Consider the following 26,696-nt stretch of genomic DNA (forward strand, 5'->3'; position numbering starts at 1 on the left):
TCAAATTCACAAGTCTACAAGTCTAATGAGTAATCTATGACAAAAAGAAGTAGATTGTGAATATATCTACTAATCTCTCCTCCTTCCACCACGAATAGAACGTGATGGCGGGCCTCCACGTGGTGGCAATGAAGAAGATGGTCCCTGTGTAAGTCGTGGCACTGGAACTGATGAAGAAGAACCCCCTGCTGTTGGTGTTGAACCATGGAACCTAGGAACCAAGGGACCAGATGGGGGTGGGGGTGGTGGCATATCAACACGGTCATCATCATCCTAGAATCGCTCAAAAAATTCATGCAAAAAAAAAAAAACACTAGTTAACAAAAAAATTAAAAACATGAATTAGAGAAATGCTTTATAAGGGAAAATTGGAAAATTCATACCACAATGGACATACCTGGATAAGAGCATCCTCTAATTGCTCTAGTCGCAACACTCCATCCTCTAAATTGGGCTCCTCTGGATTCTTGTCCCAAGTCAACAAGTCTTTATTAGACTTTGCATCTTCACAGTAATGGGACAACAATCGCAAGTTGTAATGAACATAAACCAAGCTCTCTGCCCGGTCTAAATTCAACCTGTTCCTTTTAACACTGTGGATGAAAGAATAAGAGCTCCAACACCTCTCTGCAGAAGAAGTGTTTACCACCTGTGATAGCACCCGCAATGCCAAACTCTGTAGAAGTGGAGTAGCCCCTCCATGCATGTTCCACCACTCAAGAGCAGAAAAATGCTCTCGATCTTGAATTGCATGCATGCTCCCAAATGGACCAGTGTTGAGCGTATAGTTGCTCACCTGTCTCTGTACCAATGCAGCCTCCTCATTATCAGGGATTAATCTACTCAATGCAGCCATATATTTTTCGTGAACCTCTCTATCTTGGTGTGGTTTTTTCCTGCTTCCCCCCCCAGGTGCTGGTGTTGAAAGCCATGATGGATGATAGTATTTAGGTGTCAAAACATATGCTAATGCATGCAATGGAATATTTAGCATTTCCCATCGGTTTTGCACCTCTACACGAATATAATTGTACAAGGTGGTATCTCTAGGCTCAACAATGTCTTTAATCTGCCCCAACATGCTATCCATTTGCTCATACACCTCCCCAATTACTGGTCGATCTGAATCTGCAAACTTGATCATGTAATAAATTGGTTTGGTGAATTGCAAAACATATTTAACCTGTGACCAAAAGTAACTGTCAAGAACAGTGTCCTTGACTACATTAGCACCATCTGTGTCAGTGTTAATTTCATCCCATGTTTCAGCACACACCAGATTAGTTAAAGCTTGTCTCACCCTCACTAGCCGCCTAAAGGTGAGGTAATAACTAGCAAATCTTGTCTTTGCAATTTTAAGCAATTGCAACTTGGAGTAAGTGCCATAGAAGTAGTTTACCCTTGTATGCCCTGTGATGAATTTAATGAGCTGCTTCCCTTTCCTGTAAACCTCAGCAATCCACCCACAATCTTTGTGTTTCACAATATCATGCATCAAAAGGTTCAATGTGTGAACCAGGCACCCAGACCAAAAGATGTGTGGATGAGTACGCTCAATAATTTTTCCTGCTGCCTTACAATTTGCTGCATTATCTGTGATCACTTGAACCACATTATTCGGACCAACATCTTTGATTGATTTCAATAGGAGATCTGCAATGTTTTGTGCAGTTGGACTGATGGAGGAGGAGTCATGACATGCAATAAATACTGCACCACTAGAAGAAACACCAAGAACATTTATCAAATGTTGGTTTCTAATATTTGTCCACCCATCTGATACAAGGGATACCCCAGAATCCACCCACTCATGTGTAAAACGTGTCAAAGCTCTTTGAACCTTAGCTTTTTCTCTTTCTAATAACACTGTTCTAGCTTTCTCATAGTTGGGGGCCTTGTATCCTTTTGGGGCTTCATTGATGGCCTTTACCATGTCATGCCAATAGGGAGAGCGAAGCACATTGAATGGTACACCGCAAGCACAAAGAAAACGGACTATCTTTCCATCCACATCATCCCTCCCAGCAACATTAAGGAAATCCCCTATTGTTTTTCTACCTCCAGAGGTTGCAGAAGTACCATGAGGAGATGGGCAACTACCAAATTTAGAGGTTGCACTTGATTCAGAATGAGTTTTTTGTTTCTTGTTTTTTCGTTGTGCAGCCATCTCTATTTGGATGTATTTTCTTCTTTCTTCAGTTGAAATGTTTGGGCAAATTTGTACCCCCAGAGAACCCTTTTTTTCATCACTGTCCAGCACCCCACAAAGATGCCTCCTTAGACGGGTATATGAACCCGTATATGGTTTTCCTCCATGACAACCATGAGGGCACACAAATTTGTAAGATCCACCACCCTTTCCCCCATCAAGTTTGGTCACATAGTTCCACAAGGGTGTTGATGTACCTTTCCCATCTTGTGCTTCAGTGTCCCCTTCAAGTTCATCCCATTCCTCTTCAAACCCTTCCTCCTCATCATACATTGGGTCACTACTATTAGGACCAAGTTCATCCCCTTCCTCTTCCCCTCTATTCCTCACCCTTGCCATCATTAAAACCAAGAGTGGAATGATACATAGAAGCCAAAAGAACACCATCTTGGAATATGGATATAGGTGGTGGACAACCTGTAAATAAAGGAGCAAGTAGAAACAATGGGAAAGAGTAGGAGAGGGAGGAGAAAAATACAATTTTTTTTTCAAAAAAACAAGGGAGTTTGGGGTTTGAACTTACCTCTTTAGCTCTTGTAGATGAAGTCCTCCAAGCTCTTGCTCCAAGCTCCTCCTCCTTCTCCTAGCTCCTCCTTCTTCACTCCTCCAAGCTCTCCTCTCTTCTCCTCTCCTTTCCTCTCTTCTCTTCTCCTCTCCTCTCTTCTCTTCTCCAACTCTCATAAACTCAAAGTGAGAAAATGAGAAGAGAATGGGGGCTTTATTCTTTTCTAAACTCACCCTAAACTCACCCTAACCTCACCCTAACCCACCCCCTCAATGCAAACTCAAGTTAACTTTTAAAAAAAATTAAAAAAAATTCAAGTTACATTGCTGCCCGCGCGGAAATTTCCGGAAGCGCGGATTCGGAGCTCGTGAAGCGTGCGCTTCCGGGCCCGAAGCGTGGCGCTTCCAGAGGCCCGAAGCGCCCTCCGAAGCGCGGATCCGGGGCAACGCTACCCATATTCCAGGAATCGTTTCAAAAAACCGGAATCGCGCTTCATGAATTTTGGAATCGCGCTTCGCCTGGAGGTTCCAGAACGCTTCCGTACGGGACGCGATTCCGGCCTAGGATCCGGGGGGGGGGGGCGATTCCTGCAACGTTGATCTCGAGGGTATGATGTCAGACTATGTGGGTTCACAAATGCAGATTGGGCAAGCAATTCAGTGGACAGGAAAAGTACCTCTGGGTACTGCTTCAGCGTTGGATCAGGAATGGTTTCTTGGTGTAGCAGGAAGCAGAAGTCAGTAGCACTAAGCTCTGCAGAAGCAGAGTATATGGAAGCTAGCACAACTATGTGTGAATCTATATGGCTTTGGAAGCTACTGGTAAGCTTGTTCAGGCAGAGGATGGAGGCGACCAATGTTTATTGTGATAATCAGAGTTGCATCAAGCTCTATGAGAATCTAGTGTTTCATGACAGGTTGAAACACATAGATATTCGTGTTGGAATTTCTAAGTCTGACATGTTAGAAACCCTTCATTCACTTTACTGATTTATTCCTACCTACTTGTTTTGTTAATTAACAAGTTATTTATCATGTAAATACTAGAAATAAATATAAATGCATGCTCAACACATTACAGATCATCAATTGAAGGAAATAGAAACAAGAATGCAAGTGACACCGTTGTTTTTGGACTAATGTCCCCGGAAAAACCCAATACGAGAAGACCGGTGCAGCTATCTAAGGGTTTGATTTATTAAGCAATTTCAAAATACAATCTGGGTGCCAAATCCAGCTCACCCAACAGAGAAAAATATTGGCAATAATACCTCTCTACTCGAAAGTAGATATTTTGGCTGAAATCCCGGATAAACACTCTGGCAGCTCCATAGCTCCAATCTGCCCCATGAAACCCCAATGTCAGCCTCTAGGGACTGCGTCAGCCTCTCTCTGGCCTAGCGTTAGCCCAACGTCACTCTGGCTTGGCCTGCGTCAGCCTCTGGAGGCACTGCGTCAGTCCTCTGGCCCTCTGTGTCACCCACGCTGGCCCTCTGAGGCATTACGCAGCTCCTAGATGGCTCTGTGTGAGCCCTAGCTGGCTCTGCATGAACCCTTGGCTGCTTCTGCATCCCTCTCTCCGGCTACTACGTTGATCCTCTCGGTGCTATCTCTGCCTTTCAGCTTCTGTATTCACTGCCTGTCAGCTGCAACTCTGATCACTCTCTCAACTTTCTCAGCAAACCCAGCCCCAGAAAGTCGAAATCTTGATCTCTTGGTGTGTTCTCCAAGTGACCCTCAAGCCTCCTCTTATACTTTCTCGTTAACAAATCAACGGACGAGATTAAGTCCCTAATCAACCATTAAGATTAGATTTGGCTTGATCCATGACTTTTGGACCATTCTAACACAATTTTATATTAATTCACATTAATATTTTATTTTCCCTAAGTTTAGACTTAGGGACTCCATTAAAAATATTAATTATTTTAATATCTCTCAAATTGTTTAGAATCTGCCCAAACCATTTCTGGGTATTGGAGATCTCATGAGCCTTTGCCTCTTCACCAATTTTCATGGCTAGAGCACATCTGATGCTACCCCAAATCAACACTCCCTCTTAGCGAGGACAGTGCTCTAGCAATACTCCTCACTGAGTATCACCCTGATCATCCGGCATCGGTCCCTATGCTGATGCTAAGCTTGCTGCCCATCATCTGCACTGCTCCATCTAGTTTTGCTACCCATGGCCTTGCCACTACCACTGTTGAATCCATACTGCTTCCCATGGTCCTGCCACTGCTGCATCTACATTGCAACCCCTCTCATCATGCTGCATCGTGCTGCCCATAGCACTACCACTGCTAACTGCTGCACTGCAACTCAGTTACTGAGAAGTAAGTAATTGATCTCCCAACTCTGACATCTCTGTCAGGCTAGAGACACCCTCGATGCTGAAACTCCCTCTGTCGCTGACAAGTGCTCCCTCTCTGACCTTTGCCCTGCTGTAACAACTCCATGCATCTCGCACTGTTGCACACCTCTCTGTGCTGTCTTGCATTGGTGCAACACTACTGTGCTTCTTGCACTGCTGCCTCACGCTGTCCTGTGAATCCTGCACTATAGCTCCCTCTGTCGCTCCATCTGCATCCATCTCTACTGACATCCGCCAATACTGCTACTCCTCTTCGGGGCTCTCGTAGCAAGGTCTAATCCAAGAGGCTGGGTACCTCGAGGATCCTGTCCCTCATCGCTTGTAGTCCGTCTGACTACAGGTCGATGTCTCCCCACTTCCGCTCAAGTGGCGTGTGTGAACTCATGGCACAATCATTGTTTGTCTCCACTTCCTTCTCTGCCCTTGCTGGCACAACCTTGGTCTTAGAGGCCTCTCCCTTGCTCTTCTTCTTTGGACACTAGGTCGCATAATGACCCAACTCCCCACAGTGGAAGCATTTGACCTTGGAGAGATCCTTCTTCTTCCGTTTCTCTTGCTTTCCCTCAGATGCTAGGGCAGCATCCACCTCCTCCTCTTTCTTGATTCTGATCCCCTTGCTGCTGCTTCCCGCCTTGCTCAGCCTTCTGATCTCTTCTTGACGAAGAGCAACCCACATTTCCTCCCACTCTGGAAGGGTTGCCCTGCCCAATATGCTCTTGACAAACACCTCCCAGTCTTCTGAGACTGTGTTCAGGACTATTCTCACCATCAATTCTTGATCCAGCGTGGCCCCTATGGAAGTTAGCTGATCCTAGATCTCGATCAATCGATTGAGGAAGGGGTCGATCTGTTCTCCCTTCTGCATCTGGTATGATCGCAGCTGATTTTCTAGTAACATCCTTCTCTGCACAGAAGTATGCTGGTACAATTTCTTTAGGGCCTCCCACATCTCATTTGCCGTGTCCTTTTCGGCAATATGTGGTACTACATGGTCCTTGACCCTGTCAAGAATGATGCTCTTGGCCCTCGCCATTGCTTCCTCGTACTTGTCGTTATCAGCTAGGTCAACTGGGATAGCTATCGTCCTAAAGGTGAAGTGCTTGACACGATTCCTGTCTAAAACGGATTGGATTCTGGCCTTCCAGACTACGAAGTTTGAGGCTCTGTCCAGTCTGTCTTGGTCTCTTACCCCGTTCACTGCCATCTCGCTACTCCTCTACTTCCCTCCTAGAAATTCTCAGTGCGACTCCCTCTGAGCCTCTATTTCCCTCCTGGAAACCCTTAAGCCAATGTCAAGATGCCCCCACTCCGATTGCTAGTGCAGTTGCACCACTAATCCGGATTTCTCATCTAGAAATCCTCGGTAGCAACTCCCTCCTCCTTGGCCTTGCCCTATTAGGTATTGTTCTGACTACAATACCCCACCAGCTCCACTCTGCAACTTACCCACAGCCACCTAAACCCCAACAAACTGAAGGTTAGAGCTCCTAGGCTCTGCGCAATCTCGGCACCGGCAAATCAACTTCCTCAACCAACTGCGTCAGCCCTCCTGACCTCTGTGTGGCTCTGCGTGAGCTTGTCTTTGCCTCCCTCAGCCTCTGCACTGCCTCTTCTTGGCTCGAACTTGATGATGTAGGCATTGCATTGCCCCTTCCTTGCTGCTTCTCTGCTAGGAACAACTTCTGTCACTCAGGACAACTGTTTTCTGCTGTTGGTGCTCTGCTCGGCTGATGTCCTCAGTTCTCCTGTAATTTGCAATCACCCTCTGATAGCATGTTGGAATTTCTAAGTTTGACACATTAGAAACCCTTCATGCACTTTACTAATTTATTCCTACCTACTTGTTCTGTTAATTAACAAGTTATTTACCATGTAAATACTAGAAATAAATACAAATGCATGCTCAACACATTACAGATTATCAATTGAAGGAAATAGAATCAAGCACACAAATGACACTGTTGTTTTTGGACTAATGTCCCCGGAAAAACCCAATACTGGAAAATCGGTGCAGCTATCTGAGGGTTTGATTTATTAAGCATTTTCAGAATACAATATGGGTGCCAAACCTGGCTCACCCAACAGAGAAAAATCTCGGCAGTAGTACCTATCTACTTGGAAGCAGATATCTCGGTTGAAACCCCGGATAAACACTCCGACAGCTCCACAGCTCCAATCTGCCCCACGAAACCCCAACGTTAGCCTCTACGGATTGCGTCAACCTCTCTTTGGCCCAGCGTTAGCCCAACGTCACTCTGGCTTGGCCCGCGTCAGCCTCTGGAGGCACTGCGTCAGTCCTTTGGCCCTCTGTGTCACCCAGGCTGGCCCTCTAAGGCACTGTGCAGCTCCTGGATGCCTCTGCATGAGCCTTGGCTGGCTCTGCATGAACCCTTGGCTGCTTCTGCGTCCCTCCCTCTGGCTACTACGCTAATCCTCTCGGTGCTATCTCTGTTTCTCTGCTTCTGTATTCACTGCCCCTCAGCTGCAACTCTGATCTCTCTCTCAACTTTCTCAGCAAACCCAGCCCTAGAAAGTCGAAATCTTGATCTCTTGGTGTGTTCTCCAAGTGACCTTCAAGCCTCCTCTTATACTTTTCTTGTTGACAAATCAATGACCGAGATTAAGTCCCTAATCAATGACTAAGATTAGATCTGGCTTGATCCATGACTTTTGGATGATTCTAACACAGTTTTATATTAATTCACATTAATATTTTATTTTCCCTAAGTTTAGACTTAGGGACTCCATTAAAAATATTAATTATTTTAATATCTCTCAAACTGTTTAGAATCTGCCCAAACCATTTCTGGGTATTGGAGATCTCATATGCCTTAGCCTCTCCACCAATTTTTGTGGCTAGAGCACATCCGATGCTATCCCAAATCAACAATTCAGTGTCATTTCATCAAATATTGTGTGCAACATGGAGCGGTCCAACTACAGTATGTTCCCACAGAAGAGCAGGTTGCAAATATACTCACGAAAGCTTCATTTATTTCAGAGAACATATGGGTATGGTGGAGAACTTGTTTCAGTAGCAGGGACAAATTATTTTAGATGCTTCTCAGTTGCAGTTGTTGCATTTGCAACAACAACAATTGAGAGGGAGTTGTAGTGTAGATGTAGGGTTGGCAGCAACATGGCAGTGTCAGCAACAACACAGATGCAACATCAGAGTTGCGCAATGGTTGGTGGGCAACAACATAGATGCAACATCAGAGTTGCGCAGTGGTTGGTGGGCATTAGCAGTCAGACATCAACAATGTTACAGGAGATTGTATAGAGACAGGGTGTTGTGGCAGGGTGTGCAACACTAGAACATAGTCCTTGCTAAGAGGGAGTGTTAGTTTTTGTAGCATCGGATGTGTTTTAGTCACAAAACTTGGTGGAGAGGCTAAAAGACACGAGATTTTTAAAACCCAGCAATTGTTTCTGGAAATTCCACCTAGAGATGGCTTAATTAGATTATTAGCCAATTTTTAAATATTTTCGAAGTCTAAACTTAGAGAATATGGTTAATTAATCAATATTAATTGAGAAAAGGTGAGAATTCTCTAGAAACTCACACGAATCGATAGGGAATTAATTTGGGACCTTGATTAAGTTTTAATCTTGGCCGTTGGTGCTCCAACAGAGGATTATAAGGAATTGATGGGTAGATGGAGAACACACTAGTGCAGATACTCAGTTGCCAAGGCAGTTTGATTTTCTCGGTAGATGGGTAGATGTAGAACACACCAGTGCAGATACTCAGTTTCCAAGGTAGTTTGATTTTCTCGGTAGTAGAGATTCAGCAGAGAAGACTGAGTCAAATGGTGAGTAGTAGGTGGCAGAGGAGGTCAGCGACATTTCCAGAGGAAGTCTTCCAGTTCTGGACGAGGCAGTGAGAGCGAGTGCAAAATTCCCAGAGGGTTTGCGTAAGGATTGCGTAGGAACAACAACAATTAGTTCGATCTAGCTAGAGGAGTTGGTGATTCAGTAGCTGGAGACCAAGATTTTGGTCAGACGAGGCAGTGAGTCAATTCTAGAGCCAGACAGAGATAAAGCTAAGGGTTTCAGAGATTTCCGGAGACAACTGTAGCAAGATCTGCACAACCTTTGCACAAAAGTTGACGCAAAAGGGATTGCGTGTGGTTGGGGAGGCAGTTTTGGGGACATAAATCAGTTGTGCGGTGAGGAAAAATCCTCAATAATTTTGCCAGTGTTTCTCTCAAATTGGATTTCCTGCAGAGCATCCAAATTATTGTACTCAGATTTTAACTGCTACATAAAAAATAAACACTCATACCGCTGCACTGGTTTTCCCAAGTTGGTTTTTTCTGGGGACATTTGTTCAAAAACAACTGTGTTAATTTTATGTGTGCGCTAGAAATTTTCAGCTTCCAACATTTATATTTTCTGCAGAATATTTACGGTGAAAACTGCAGTTGTGATTTTATTCATTGTTTGCCATAGCAAATAAATTGTGTAATTAAAATTACAGTTAGGAGAATAATTTCCAGTTACTACAATAGATGAATTTTTCACAATGATCATATCCTTCTTTAATATTAACTACATCCAAGAAATCAACCCAACTCCTCCATGAATGAGGAAGGTGGGTAGAATGGGGGATTGAAGGCTTGTTAACAAAGGCCCCATGTAAGAGTGGAAACTAAGGTGTTTTTTGCCACTGCACCCCCTGGGGTTCTTTAGGGGGTCTCTGTGGTGGTTGGAGTTGCGTGCCACTACAAAACAAGGGAATGAACATGTTATGATTAAGTGTTTTTAGTGATGAGATGTGCTTGCTAGTAATGTTTGATACTACAAAATCTAGTATGCCTAGTGCAAAGCCCCACTAGGAAATCTAGGTCTTACAACAACAAGAGATCTTCCACCTCTGTGTTAATTTAAACTCATATTGGCCCTAATTTAATTTCACTCAACAATTTAACAATACCTAGAAAGTGTTTTACCCAAAAAATTCCAAAACTACTGAAAACTAAATATGCTAATGACGAGTAAATTTGTAGTGGAAATAAGAGAGAAATCAATGATAGGTACAACAGAAAAATTTGCCCACAAAACCCTTCCGATTGGGATCTAAGTTATCAGGATTCCCATCCAGATACGGATACAGACCCGGATTTGGATACAGATCCGCCAGTTTTTTGAAAAGCTAGGATCTGGATACGACAAGTACAAACAATATAAAATATTTTATAATTTTTAAAAATTAAATTTATATAAAAATAAAATAAAAACATATATTAATTTTTAAATATATAGTTTTTATATATAGTACCTATAAAAATATATACTACATAAATAATATCAGAATTAATATATTATTTATAAATATTAATTAAAATTAATTAAATTTGTATAAATAAAAAAATTATAACTTTTGTTTAAAATTTTAAATATAAAACTTCTATATAATACTTTTAAAATAATTATTAATTTCAGGTGAAAAAAATAATTATTAATTTAATAATATTAAAATTAATGTATCATAATATTGAAACATTAATTACTAGTTATTATATTTAAATTAAATGAACTTACTTTATGAAACTCACCTTTTTACGTTTAAAATAAACATAAAATTTAATTAGAATATCCAAACGTCCGCATCTTATAATCTTGAATTAAAGTTTATAATATGGTCAACCAAGCAAAAATTAATGAACTCCCTTGTTAATTATTCGCGCAGCTGATTTTTCCAATATCTCGTTATTCATCCACTGACATTTTCATTCTGGAATTCTGCGCTGAGATCTAATTTGGAAATATGTGCTGACGTCAAACCATTTTACACATAGACAAATGTTGGGTGGATCTTCGTGGATCCGGATCCGAATCCATCTCTGATCCGGGGATCCGTGGATCCAGCCATTGGGCCCGATGGATCCGGTAACATAGGTTGGCATAAAGTTTTTATTTCAGGCTCAGTCTACTCCTTCAAAATTAGCGAAGAGGCAAGTCAATTAATTTGAGTTCTTCTTGTGTATATTGATTTTGTTTTGGACTTGATTGGGCTTGGCCGCAGGCTTGTGAAAACTTTTTTTTTTCTTGTGTTAGGGCACATGTTTGGAACAACAAGGACCTGTTTGGGATTAGGGCTTGACCGCAACAACTATTCCTTTTTGGGATGTTAGAGTTTGTGTTGACTATTCCTTTTGACGACAATAATGAGATTGTAATCTCTTATACAGTGAGAAGGTGATCTACAGCGAGTGACATATTGACGTTGATATAATACTTGACACTTACATGACCTATTAACTTGATTCTTATATTGGAACAATGACTTTACATTTAGTTAACAAGTGTCTTGACCTTGACTTTACTTAATTATGACACTATATGACAGTGATGCATTACTATTGACTTGTTAGCTTGACATATTGTACAGTGACCTAACATAAATTGATTGGAAATAACTTGACATATGAACATGATTTGATTAAATATCATGACACCTAGATATGACATATAGACACAACACATAGACCTAACATATGGGGCTGACACTTCGATTTTTGACTTGACCAGTTGAACAACGTGCTTACATATATGCTAGTAGCTCTTTGGGGACAGAGTTTGAGAGCACTGATTGCAGGTCATCGGGATGACCTGAGGCACCTTTGTTTGTGCCATTATTTGATAGTAGTACCAGATGGTTGTAGCATCAAGTATAGCCTGATACAATGATGACAGTGGTTGTGCATTGATGACTATTCATTCATGAGCAGTGACATGCAGTGACAACCAACAATTGTGCAATGATTTGTAGTGACAATGATATACAGTGTGCAGTGACAGTGATGTGCAGTTGAACATTGATAGCTTGATGTGTAGCATTGAGTAGTGATCATTTTGTTGGAACAGTGATTAGCGGCTACCAAGATTCGACATTTATTCTATATCTTACTTACAACTATTCTACATTGATCCAGAATACAGGGGATCCAGTGTGAAAATTGTGAAACGTGATCTACCAACTCTTCTGGGTGATTGGAGTCACCTTCAGGTTGTGGCTTGAGAACACTTCAGGGTGGCAGGGTGGTGCTAGGGCAAGTTGTGGCTTGCATAGGGCGTTGTGGCGTCCATTTAGTTGTGGCTGATAAACTAACAGGGCAACGAAGCATCCTTTCTGATAACAGCTGGTAAACAGAGTGTTGGGGCACTCATCAAGTTGTGGCCTGATCTATAGGGTGTTGGGGCATCCTTCTGGTTGCAATAGGATATTAGGGTCTAGTAGCGTCCTACAGGTTGTAGCCTGTGAATTAGGGGGTTCACGCCTCCCTTAGTGGTAGTTGAAATCTTGATGTAATCAATTTTCTTTTAACAAGGAGAAGACAATTACTAAAGAAGCGTTCGGTGGTTTTTTACTCGGAGGGGGTTTTCCACCTAAAAATTGGTGTCCTCTGTTTTATTTTTCTGCATTGTTGTATGGTGTTGTCTACTATTGATTATTGTTTATGATCATCTGAAGAAGAACAATAATAATAATTGAAGATTAACTAATGCTCTGAAAAAGATTAAAAAGTGCTAATTGTTAAGAAATACTAATTCACCCCCCTGTATTTCCAACATTTTTTACTGACCCATGAGATTGTCGCTGACGCCAAGCTAAAACAACATCGAGAAATTGATTTCCTATCCACTGCACTCCCTGCCCAATCGAAATTTGTGTACCCTTGCAGTTGTACTCCCACTCTAACATACCTCAGTCTAAGGTCTACTATACCTCAAAGGTACCTCAACACATGCTTTGCAACCACCCATTGAACCTGCCTCAAGTCCACCATAAGTTGTTTGAGTGTGTTCACTGCAAAGCAAATATCTAGCCTAGTGTTGATCATATACATCAAGGACCCAATAAGCTTCTTGTACAAAGTGGTGTCCACCAACTCACACTCGAATGCATCAATCTTCCTCAAGTTGGTAATCATAAGTGTAGACATATGCCTGAAGTCCATCCTAAATCTCCTCAGGATCTCAACTGCATACTTTCCCAACCCAAGGAAAATCTCTCTTGGATGCTGCCACACCTCCAATCTCAAAAAGTTGTTCATAAGCTCAATGCCCTTCATCTCAAACTCAGAAGCAAGATCCTCCTTGCACATCCTAATGAGCCTCTCTGATCCTGTCAAGAATAAATCATCCACATACAACACCAAGATAAGTGGCTCGTCCTCAACAAGTACACAGTACAAGTTGGAGTCTGCCTTACTCTTAGTGAAGCCTAAACCAAGAAAGTACCCATCGACTTTAAGGTACCATGCGCGCAGAGCTTGCATTAGCCTGTAAAGGTCCTTCTTCACTCTGCATGCATGGGACTCCCTCCCATGCACCTCAAATCCCTGAGGCTACTCAACACACACCTTCTCCTCAATAACCCCATTGAGGAAGGCAATATCCACAACCATCTAATGTATCCTCCACCTCATCTCTGAGGCAATAGATATGATTGCCTTGATAGATACATATTTGGCAATAGGTCCAAAGACCTCCTTGTAGTCCACTCTCTCCTTCAGGGAGAACCCTCTCGCCACAAACCTCACCTTGTACTTCTTGATGCTGCCATTTGTTGCATGCTTGGTCTTATAGATCCATCAAGAAGTGACATCATACTTTCCCTCTAGCCTAGGCACTATGTCCCACACATCATTCCTCATGATGGAACTGTACTCCTCCACCATGGCATCCTTCCAGACTTGCTGATCTGCTACCTCCTTAAAAGTAGAAGGCTTGGAATCACTGATGTTGCCGACTAAGGCCATATAGTTGAAAAATATGGTGGCGGTCTACTCTATCTAAACATCTTGTTAGGAGCCTCCACATGGTCCTCTGCATCTCTCAATGTCTGCTCGGCCGATCTTGGCCTCCTCCTAGTAGAGCTAGAAGGAACATCTCGTTGCTCCTCCTGAACTGAAGGCTGTGTCCCTATTGCTGGTTTTGTTGGATCCTCTTCAACCTTTGGAGCCTCTCACTCCCTCTCCTTTACCACCATTGGCTTTGTGTTGTGAGACCTCCTAAAGGTCCTAACCTCCTTGAATTTGACATCTTGACTGACAATGACTCTTGAGTCTTGTCTGTTCTGGAATGTAGACCTTATAGGCCTTGGAGACCTCAGTGCAGCCCACAAAATCCCTATGAAGAATCTTGTTCCGTAAGTAAACAATTGTGATGTAGGCCTCTGCCCACAAGAACAGAGGTAAGTCCTGATCATTGGTCATCGCCTTCGTTGTTCCAACTATGGTCCTGTTCTTCCCTTTCATAACCCCATTCCACTGAGGGTTGTAAGGAACTATGGATTCTCTCCTGAATCCCACTTCCCTACAGAAACCCTTGAACTCATTGGAGTTATACTCACCCCTGTTATCTGATTTCAACACCTTAATCTTCATCCTAGTCTGGTTCTCCACAAGAGATTTGAACTCTTGGAACTGACTGAAGAATTCATCCTTGGTCTTTAGGAAGTAGGTCCAAGTCCTCCTAGAATAGTCATCTATGAAGGTCACAAAGTAGCCGAACCCCATGATCGACTCCACTGACATAGGACCACATACATTTAAAGGCACCAAGCCCAATAGTCCCTTGGACCTAGGAGCATGCATGCAATTAGAGATCAAGAGAATTTATCTTCTCTTGAGTGGTGGAACATGCATGGAGGTGCTACTATTGATTTTGGGTAGCATCAGATGTGCTCTAGCCACGAAATTTGGTGGAGAGGTTCGGGCACATGAGATCTCCAATACCCAGAAAGGGTTTGGGCAGATTCTAAATAGATCAGGAGATATTAAAATAATTAATATTTTTAATGGAGTCCCTAAGTCTAAACTTAGGGAAAATAAAATATTAATGTGTATTAATATGAATCTGTGTTAGAATGGTCCAAAAGACATGGATCAAGCCAGATCTAATCTTAGCCATTGATTAGGGACTTAATCTCGACCGTTGATATGTCAATAGAAAAAGTATAAGAGGAGGCTTGAGGGTCACTTGAAGAATACACCAGAGTGATCAGTCATTCTATTCTCTAGAGCAGGGTTTGCTAAGAGAGATAGAATTAGTGATTGGGAGATGCAGCTGAGGGAAACAGAAAAAGTATAAGAGGAGGCTTGAGGGTCACTTGGAGAATACACCAGAGTGATCAGTCATTCTATTCTCTAGAGCAGGGTTTTCTAAGAGAGATAGAATTAGTGATTGGGAGATGTAGCTGAGGGGCATTTGATTATAGAAAGATAGAGAGGCAGAGATAGTACCGGGAGAGCAACAGAGCAGCCAGAGAAAGTGATGCAGGGGCAACTAGTTTTCACGCAAAGGCAGCTAAGTGTTGCACAGAGCACCAGAGAGGCCAATGTAGCTGACGCAGAGGGTCAGAGAGCTGACGTAGGGCCTCCTGGGGCTGACACAGGCCAAGATAGGATGATGCAGGGCCAGCGCTGGGCTAGGAGAGGCTGACGCAGTCCAGATTGGGCAGACGCTGGGGTTTCTAGGGCAGATTGGTGCTGAGTAGCTACCGGAAGGATTATTTAGGGTTTCAGCTAGTAGATTTGTCAGAAACTGGGAGGTATTACTGACAAAGAAATTCTCTGTTGGGTAGGCCAGTTTCGACACCAATATTGTACTCTGATATTGCTTAATAAGAAAACCCTCAGATAGCTGCATCGGTTTTCCCACATTGTGTTTTTCCGGGGACATTAGTCCCAAAATAATAGTGTCATATGGTGTGTTTGTTTCTATTTCTTTTTAGTCGCTGATCTGTAATATGTTGAGCATGCACTAGTGTTTATTTTTAGTATTTACATTGTAAATAACTTGTTAAGGAAAATAACAAGTAGGTAGGAATAAATCAGATAAAGTGCATGGAGGGTTTCTAACTAAGTAAGCTTAGAAACTTCAACAACGACTCCACTTCTAAAAACTTTGGCATTGTGGGTGCTATCACAGGTGGGAAACACTTCCTCTGTAGAGAGGTGTTGGAGCTCTTATTCTTTCATCCACAGTGTTAAAAGGTGTTGACCACTACGTGTCAACTTCTCATAGCAGTACACCCCATTTTCTTCGCAAAAGGGATAGTGCTTGATTGACGTGTCCGTGCCATTCGACAGTCATCGTCGACCTAATCATGTTATGTTGTAAACCCAGTCTGCATGTGTAAATTGTAAATAATCTTAGCAGATCTAAGTCATGTATGTAAATTGCCTAGGTGGACCTAACTTTCTAGTGATAATCTACATTCCGGAAGGTTTTTTGTCTCACCGATCCATGATCGGCGGAGTTTTTCTTCAGCTTAACCCCAAAGTCGGAATGAATTTTGTCATTAGAATCTTAGGGGAATCCTAGTGCGTTGATCTGCTAGATTATATCTGTGTCGTAGAACTGGGTAGCCTATGAGGGTCTATGTCAAATGGGTTTTCCCCCTTGAGATGTAAAATTGTAAAAGTCATGATGTAAAGTGTCTTGAGGGTTAGAAAATGTTTTAATCCCCTCATAAGTCCTAAGTCCTAAGTCCTAGGTCCTAGGTAATTTTTCCAAAGGCTAAGTTCGAGGATCCAAAAAATAAAAATTAAAGAAATTAAAAAAAAATAAAAAATAAAAATAATAATAAATTTAAAAATTTAAAAAATAATAAAATAAAATAAAATTTTAAAAATAAATAAATAAAAATTAAATATATATATATATATATATATATATATATATATATATATATAAAATAATAATAAGTCAAATTTTTGAGTAAATAAATGCAGAATTTTAATTTTTTTAATATATTAAAATGCATTTAAAAATTCGATGGATGAGATTAAAAGAAATCTTGATCTTTATCGACAGTCGAGATTAGTTTGACATGGATCACTCGAACTAGCCATTAGGATTTTTTCTTTAGATAGGGTATTAGGGGTCACTTGAGATCAGATTAGATCTGAGAGTCTGGTGCTACAGAAAGCTCCCTTGTTGTCATTTTTTGTGCAATAAAGAAAGACTTTGGGGTTGAAAATCTTGCTGGTGTTACTCTTCTGGAAATGCTGTAAGATTGTTTTATTTTTCTGCATAATTTTATTTTCAGCCATTGATGATAGCTTAATGAAGATTGATCTAGGCACAGGTATCTTGTCTGATCTCTGGGGTTTGAATGATAGTTTAGATTCTGAAATATAATGGCAGGTATCTCCATTTGATCTAGATTTCACTATTGTTTTCTCCCTCTATGTTAATGGTTGATTTTAAGCTGTGCAAAAGATCATTTTTTTTAGATTAGCGGGCATTAGGGGAAGTTCTCGGCTGAACTAGCCAACTCCCGGGTTGTGTTTTCTGAAAGAGCCCAGCCAGTTCTTGATGTTGGGCTTATCATTTGAATTTTTTTTTATGAATGCATGAAGGGTTTTCTGAAGTATCTCACATTAAAATTAAATTTTGATAATATTACTGTGATTATTGACAAATATGGCTGCTTAAGAGTCGAAAATCTGTAAATACTGTAATTATTTAGTTGATTTAGGGTTTTTAGTTTTGTTTCTTGCACATATTATTTTTGGGTGTTCTGTTTTTGCCATTGCAGGTTGCAGGTATAGGTTTTAAATGTTTTTCAGGTTCTCCACCAGGCAATCTGAAGTGGGTTGATTTAAATTTTTTTTTTACATTTTGTGAAGTAATTCAAGGGTTTTCTGCTGTTGCCTGGAGGGTTTCTTTTTTGCAGAAGGATTCTGAAATTTTGTTTCAGGTGTGCACTGTTCAAGCTGCAGCACTGGCCATTCACCCTTCGGTTCTCCTACGCTGGCCATCCTTCCACACTGCTGCGTTTTCGCTGCAAAATTTCCAGAATCGCATTTTCTGCCTGTTCATTTCCACGCAAACGTTGCATCCTTCTCCTTGCTGCCGCTACCCTGCACACATCAAGCAGTAAAAAAAAAAAAAAAATCGATTTTTGCTTCCACATCCCTCACGTCCCTCTGCCTGCGTATTCCATTGTTGTTCGCTGCAGCCTTCTGCCATCTTCACACTAGCCATCACCCTCTTCACGCAAAGTCAGTCCTGGAAACACTGTGCATCTCTCTCCTCAGTTGACGCTTTCCCTATCACCTGCACACAGTAATAAAACGAATTTTATTTACCACGCTGCCTGCGATATTTCCACGCTCCATAACCCTCACGCGTCCATCATTACTGCTGTCCAAACCTGCGCAGTTTTCTTCATCCTCAATGCCTGCAAAACACTGAATACCAACGCCTTCACGCTGCTCTCCTCCATCGAGCTCCATCTTCCTCGACATCGACTTCCGCTGCCGCTGTCCTTTCCATTCCGTCTGGTCATTCTCATCCGCAGACTTGCAAAACACAACAGCAAAAAATTCGATTTTCTGTATGCGTATGGGTAAGTTAGCATAGGTATAGCGTATATATATATATATATATATATTTTTTTTTTCATATATATATATATAGTTTCATTTCAGTTAGAATTAAATTTTTCTTTTTTAATTTTAGTTTAGGATTTATTAAATTTTGTTTCAGTTTTTAGATTTAATTTTCTTTAAATTTAGATTTAGCTTTTGTTTAAATTTTAATTTTAAAAATGATATCAAAAGGTTAAAAAAAATAAAAATAAATCAATTTTCATTTTTTAGTTTAGCCCATAGTTTAGGACTTAGTTTTTTTTAGAATTAGATAGTTTTGTTTTATTAAAAAAAAAAGAAAAAAAAAAGAATTTCAATCTTCATTTTCTTTGTTATAAATGAGGTGTTAGTACTTTTATTTTGTAGTTAGCATAGTTAGTTTAAGAGTTAGATATTAGTTTTGTTGTTTTATTTGAATTCCTTTTTTTGAAAGTCACGCTTTAGTTTAGAAAATGTTTTAAAAAATAAAAAAATAAAAAATAAAAAAGAGAAGGTTCCTATAGATTAGAGTTAAGTTTCAGATTTATTTCAAATTTTTTGTTTAGTTTTAGATTTCTTTAATTAGTTTTAATTTTGTCTAAAGTTAGGTTTACATTAAAAAAAAATCATAAATTTTGAAAAAAAAATAAAAAAATAAAATTTGAGTTTCAATTTTTTTAATTTAGCTATTAGTCTTTCTTTATAAATAAATAAAACAAAATAAATTAAATAAATAAATAAAAAATTTCCCAAAAAAGCATAAAAAATAATCTTTAGGCTTCTTATTTTGTTTTATAGTTTAGATCTAAATTTAGATTTAAATTTTATTTATTTAGGATTTAGTTTTATTTTATTTTTAGAATTTAAAAAATCAAAAAATTATAAAAAAATCTAATAATAATAATGATAATAATAATAATAATAATAAATAATTTTTTTTTAAAATTTTTGAAAAAGGCTAATAAAAAATTGGAAATTCTTTTTTAAAGTCTTTTCTCTGTTGTGGTGAAGTTAAATGTGCTTAAAATGTTTATATCTGGAGATTAACTATTTGAAATCTGGTCAGCATTTAAATTTCGTGGTTGTTTAAAGCATTCATTCTTTAGAAATTTAATTGTTGGATTATTATTAAGGCATTGTGCGTTTCTTGAATATCTTACATTGCTTGGGTTATTTGATGATAAATGATTGTTTTACATGGTTTATACTTCTGCAACATTTAATAATCATTTAATCATTAACTCCATAAGGCACTGGTACATTAATTTCTAAGTCAATTAAGTGCTTGTTTTCTCTAGTGTCTCCCAACCCAACTGGTCCACAGTTGGTCATCCATTGTCCCATAGGGTCTACCCCCCTTATCCACGGGAGACAGGCTTAAACGGAGAGATCAGGGATCAGGGTGACAGCCTCCAATCTGAGCGTTGTCATGACAATCTGTGCGACAACAAAAGGAATGGGTTAAATTTAGACCAGGCGGAGAGTTTGGTTTATGTTCACTACAACTTGCGATTGTTGTCCCATTACTGTGATGATGCAAAGACTAATAAAGACCTTAAGGTTTGGGACAAAAATCCCTAGGATCCTAATTTGGAGGTTGGAGTGTTGCGATTAGAGTTATTGGAGGACACTTATCCAGGATGATGATGATTTAGTTGAGACACCACCCCCATCCGGTCCCTTAGTTCCCAGGTTCCATGCTTCAACACCAACAGCAGGGGCTTCATCTTCATCAGTTCCATTGCCACAACTTCCAAAGCCACCATCTTCACCATCTTCTTCATTGCCACCATGTGGAGGCTCATGGATTGTTCGTCATGGAAGGAGGAGAGATTAGTAGATATATTCATAGCTTACTACTTTTGTCATAGATTAGACTTGTAGTCTTGTTGTGAATTTGAACGTTCTTGTCTTACTCTTCCTATTTCAGTATGTACTTGAGTCTTGGTGGTGGCCAAGTGGCCTATTTTGTAAACATTATTATTTGAATTTTGGAAATGACTCATGTTGACAGTTGCTCACTTGCTAGATAAGTTACTTTAATGTTTGATGATTTTATATTCTAAATGTTTTATGTTTTATGATATGCTTAAAAATTTGATGTATGTTTGTAATTACTAGAATCTACAACGGAATCATGGATGCCATATATATATATATATGCATTTATATTAAAAAAACCATTGAAAATACCAAATTAGTTGTAAAAGACATGAAAACATGCATAATTTTACATAAATCAAGATATATATATATATATACATATCTATATATATATATCTATATATATATATACATATCTATATATATATATCTATATATATATATACATATCTATATATATATATCTATATATATATATATATACTAGACGCTTCCGAGACGCTTCACTTCCTAGATTTTTGGGAAATGATGCTTCTGCGTTCCTGCTTCCAAAAAACATCCCCGCTTCGTGCAACATTGCCTTGTGAAAATTTCAAAACTAAAATTTTATCGCAACAACTTGAATTTATTTTTATAATTGTTAATTATTTTAGCAAGAAATCTGCTACGGAAATTATCAAATAAATCACACTGCAACCTTGACAAATAAAATATTGTGGAAATAATAGCGCTGGAAACTAAGAAAATTCTAGCACACACACACACAATAAAATGACACCGTTAATTTTGGACAAATGTCCCTGGAAAAACCCAACTTGGGAAAACCGTTGTAGCAATTGAGGGTTTTATTATTAAGCAACAATGAAAATCTGAGTACAATATGGATGCACAAACTGGCAATCCACTACAGGAGAAACTAGCCACAAAACTTAGTGAGACAAATTTTGTCTCACCCGACACTGATCCAACTCCAAAACTTGCTCTAAATGGGCTCCATGAAACCCCTGTGTCAGTGTTTGCGTCAAGCCTGCGTGACCACTGGTACGCTTTGCCTGGAACTGGAACTGATCAAGCCGTCTCCCTAATCCAGCCTCTGAGAATGACTTGCTGATCCCTTCCGAAAATCTCCCCGGTCTTCAACAACTGAATCGACTTTGTCTGGCCAAATCGAACTGCTGCCTCTGAAGCTTCTATGCTGCCTGTGCGCAGTCTTACTGAGGAAACTCGACCCTCCTATAGGTGACTCTTCGCATCTGGAAAATCTCCTCTGGACTCACTGTCCCTGCCCCTCACTCACTGCTTCAATCTTTGGCTCTCCGACAACTGACTGTTGCTACTTTAGAAATCGATCTGCCAAGGAAATCGAATTTCTGGTGTTTTGGTGTCTCCTCTCCAAGTGCCCAACGACCAAAATTAAATCTTAATCAATGGCTAGGATCATCTTGAGGTCGATCCGTGTGAATTTCTAGATGATTCTCACCTTATCTTAATTAATACTGATGAATTAACCATATTCCCTAAATTTAGACTTATGAAATATTTAAAAAGTGGCTAATAATTTAATTGAGATACTTCTAGGTGGAATTTTCAGAAACGATTTCTGGGTTTTGGAGATCTCATGTATTCTAGCCTCTCCACCAAATTTCGTGGCTATAACACATCTGATGCTACAAAAACTAACATGCCTGATACATAGTCTCACATGATTGTTACATGGTTTTAACTTGTGACTTTGGGCTTACAGTGGTGTGAAAAATGTTGCAACGATATATAGACACCCTTTGCTAGTATAAGGGGTAACATGCCCATAACCTCGTAGTGCACTACATTTACCTTCCTTTGGCACACTTATGATTGAGACATTCTAGAATTTGGGTTTGTTTTCGTTCCATTTGATTCCCTATTTTCATTTGTGAATCTCATCATTTGTGACCAATGAAAACAAATGAACAACATCAAGTTGTTGAGATGATGTGAAGTATTGGAAGTGCCATATAATAGTTGTTTTCACAGTACTTTGAGAATGTTGTTGTATTCACATAATTTTCTCAATTGAATTCGGAAAGTTTCAGTGTTGGTTGATACGAATGACTGCACTAAATTGTACTTCTTGCTTTTGAATGCCTTTCTAGGATGTGTATGATCATTTTACAGGCATATATTTCTGGCTTTAACTCTAGATTCTATAGTAATGATCTCATTGTATGTTATTTCTGAGGTCAAGTACGAATGCATTGCGACTAAGAAAATTTGTCCAGATTTAGTTATAAAATTTGTCATATTACAGAATCTTCATTGAAGATGATTATTTAACTTTTTCCCATGTGTTATGCTTCAGGTTTTGCAGGGACACACACCATTCAAAAAGCTTTTGAACAGGTATTTTCAGTATGCAAATATGAAATTTTATAACTATGCACAGGAACTTTTTAAAATCAAACTGGATGCCCCTTTAAATCTAGGCCTTCATTTGTATCTAATTCATGTTATCGGTCCAAATGATCCCTTGGGGATTCAGTCCCAAGGGGGTTTGAGAACATGTAAATTTCTTCCTACCAGAGATAACTTTTCTTCCATTAATTAGAGATGTCCAAGTATATAGTTCTGATACAACTTCGGATCAAGCTTTCCCCAAGGAACCACAGAGGCTTAGCCAAAGGATCAATAATTGAGACCATGGTGACCTATAAAATAGGCTTGACAACAACCCTATAGACCTAAAATCTAGAAATGGAGAAGACGCCAAGCTTGAGGATAAATATGAAGGACAACAAGTGATGGATAGTTTCAATTGATTCCTTGCTCTCTACTTTATCCATGATGTTCTGCTGCAAATTTGCTTTGCTCTTCTAAAACTAGAGAACTTGTTTTTTTCAATATAACAACAATGGTTTCCTAAGAATAAGATAACTCCTTTTCTAAACTAGGAGCATTGTTTTTTCAAAATTATCAAAAGCACCCTCTCCAAAATTACAAATTTACATCTCTAAAAGTAACAATTTATTTTTGTAAAAATAGTAAAACTTCTCCACAATTGTCTACAGCAAGTAATGTAAAGCCTTATCATGTGACTGATTTATTCTTCAAATCTTGGAATAAATCAGCTTCAAGCGTGCTTGTTCACCAACAAAAGTCACTAGTGGTCTTTGAAGGCATCTTTGAGTTTATCTGAAGTGTGAGCAACCTCATGCCAATCCATCATTTTAATGAGTATGGGTCTTAGCTTAAGTTATAAACTAATCTGTCCACATGAATATTGGCACTGATACCTCTTGGAATATGGCTGATATGTGTTATAACTGTTGCCACAAAATCTATCAGTTCTAGTGAAAATCCCCACTAGGTGGAACCAGACCTTATGACAACAAGAGCAAGCATTGCCACTGTCACTGTAACAACCTTTCTCCAGCTCTGTAGTGGTATTTACCACAAGGGAGGCTTCCCCAAACTCACCTAAAAGATAGTCAATGACTATGGTTCATGGTGATAGATATGAGGTCTATATGGTGGGAAATAGTATCAACGGAGCCCATAATGTTAGTTTTGAGTAGCTCAGACATGTGTTCTAGTCTCTATTGGTGTCTATGAGGCTAAGGAACATAAGAGAATAATTATATCCAAGACCCAGAAAAAGTTTCTAAGGAAACTGCGTTAATTAGATTAATTGAGGTAAATCAATTTTGGTCTAGTGACTTCTAAAAAAGTCATTTGATAGGGTTAAGATGATCTTAGCCATTGATTGTGATTAGATCGTGGTCGTTGATTGGTCAATAAGAGATTATAAGAGCAAATTGATGGGGCTTTGGAGGTCATTGAGAGACACGCAAGGAGTTCGAAATTACCCAGTTGCAGTGAGAGCAAGGGCACAGTTTGAGCAAAGAAGACATTGACAGAAGGGTTTGAATAGAGAAGATTGAGGAGAAGATTTATGGAGGAATTTTCTCATAAGATTTCTAGATTCCAATGAGAGGAAGGAGGTTGAATTCATTAGCAGAAGAGAGGCTGAGTTTAGCAGTGCGAATGGACAGTTTGCTATTGCGTGTGACAAAGGGGCTTGATTTTGCTTCTAGTTGTTGGATCAGTTTCCCAGAGGGAGTGTGAGTACCTCCCAAGCTACAAATATCAACAACTAGTCTAGCGAGTCGTGAAGCAGTTTGGCTTCGGAAGCTACTCGCAGGATTGTTTGATCAGTTGTTGGAGACGACCGTGATATATTATGACAATCAAAGTTGTGTGAAGCTTTCGGAAAATCTAGTTTTCCATGATAGGTTGAAGCACATTGAGATCAAGTACCACTACATCCAAGACATGGTACAAAAGGGAGCAGTGAGGCTCCAATACATTTCTACAAACGAGCATGTTGCTGACATTCTCACAAAGCCTTTGTCCCAGATGAAGTTTGTATACTTCAGGGACAAGCTTGGAGTGGTTGAGAATGCCTCCCTCGTTGAGAGGGAGTGTTGATGTTGTAGCATTAGGGTAGACATTCTCCCTAGGTCAAGCATATTGATGGGTGCCATGTAATGTGGTTAGGGAGAATGGCCCAGAGAGCATCAAGGCCCAGAGTGCTCCCTTGGTCAGAAGTTTTTGACCATATTGCCAAAGGTCTTGGTTGATGTGGCTCGGACATGTGTTCTAGCCTCAGGTGGTGTCAATGAGGCTAGGAACACAAGAGCATAAAATATCTCCAAGCCCAAGTTATTATTTTGAATGGAAATGTCTTAATTAAATTAATTAATCAATTTTTAATTATTTTCCTAAGTTTTAACTTAGGGAAATAGATTAATTAATTAGTAATAATTGAGACATGGTCAATTTTCCTCTAGAGACTTCTAGTAAAGTTTCTAAGTGATCTTAGCCATCGATTAGATCATTTCAAATCTAGATCTTGGTTGTTGATTTCTCAACGAGAGATTATAAAGGAAATTGATGGGCAATCTTGGAGATCAATTCATTGTAGTGAAGAGGGCATAGTGATAGCATGGGGATTGACACCAATGAGGGTTTCAATATTTCCGGAGTTTTCTTTCATCAGTATTATTTTAGTTTCCGAGATTCGAAGGAGTAATTCTCCCAGAGTTATTCTGCAAACAAAGAGGCTGAGATTGCCAGGAGAGGCTGTACGAGATTGCTAGGAGAGGCCTTATGAGTTGCTAGTTTAGCAGATTGATATTTCCAATTGCAGGAAATCAGTGCGATTATAGGAAAAGACCGATTGCAGGAATTCATTGCAGATTGTAGGAATAGCAGTGTGAATTGCAGGAAACACCATATTAGGTTGCAAAGGGAGGTTGTGAGCCTTCTAGTGATCAGATCGACTTGTGGAGGTGAATTTTTTTTTTGGAGCTTTGTCGTAGTTTGACAAGCAGTTGTAATATTCATCAATTGCATAATTTTCTAAAGATAATAATAAAACCCTCAGATCTGAAGAATTGGTTTTCCCTTCGGAGTTTTTCCAGGGACATTTGTCCAAAAATATTGTGTCCATTTTATGATTGGTTTTCTATCAAAGTTTCCACAATTTATTCAATTGGTGAAATTTGTAGTTGTGTTTTATTCGTTATTTGCTGTGAATAATTTGTTGAGAAAAATAATATGTTTAAAGATAGGAGAATAATAACTTGATTAACTGCAAATCAATTTTTCACATGGTATTAGAGCATATTTGAAGCTCAAGGGTTTACCGAAGTAGATTATGTAGTAGAAATTATTTTCTCTCGAGGGCTTCAACAATGGCTTCAACAGGATTGAGGGATAAAGACAGTTTGGATGGTGCATCTAACTTTGGTGTCTTGAGAATTCAGTGCCTTCTTATTTTAGAAGAGTATGGACTAAAGGAGTTTGCTACGACACATATTGCTAGACCAACAAATCCTATGATGTTGCATGAGTATCGAAAAAATGTTGCCAAGGCCAGGAGTATTATTCTAGATGGAATCAAGGACCACACAGTGCGACATTTAACAGAAGAAGATACAACCAGAAGATGTGGGATGCCATCAACAAAATTTTCCAGGATAAAAATATGAATCGAAAATGATCCTAAGAGAGAAGCGCAGAAGTACTAGACAAAAATAAGGGAGAGAATGTTGTCAGTTATATCACTCACATTAGGACAATTAGAGATGAGCTAGTTGTGAAAATTCGGTGACCCGAATTCCTATTGCAACAATTGATAATATTTCTCCTACTTGTTAATTTATATGAATAAGTTATTTGCAGTTTGCTACAACAAACATTGAAATACATACACTGCGGCCTACACCATTTAAAATAATATCCCGAAACAAGAAACTGAACAATAGAGAGATACAACACAAATGACACAGTTGTTTTTGGACAAACATCCCCG

General features: G+C 39.5%; 1 protein-coding gene across 3 annotated transcripts in view; it reads left to right on the top strand.

Moving 5' to 3' along the window:
• Positions 1-26,696, top strand: part of LOC149203499 (hydrolase family protein / HAD-superfamily protein) — a 494,119-nt gene that overhangs the window by 184,176 nt on the left and 283,247 nt on the right. For all 3 annotated transcript variants that reach the window (XM_089403464.1, XM_089403462.1, XM_089403463.1), the window contains exon 5: positions 22,683-22,723. In XM_089403464.1, the coding sequence (XP_089259590.1) occupies positions 22,683-22,723 (41 nt within the window). The remainder of the gene's footprint in view (positions 1-22,682; positions 22,724-26,696) is intronic.

The sequence above is a fragment of the Pinus tabuliformis genome, chromosome 2_1, assembly GCF_031772625.1.
Source record: "Pinus tabuliformis cultivar Carrire ecotype Pingquan chromosome 2_1, CPIR1, whole genome shotgun sequence".
In the NCBI taxonomy this organism is placed as follows: Eukaryota; Viridiplantae; Streptophyta; class Pinopsida; order Pinales; family Pinaceae; genus Pinus; species Pinus tabuliformis.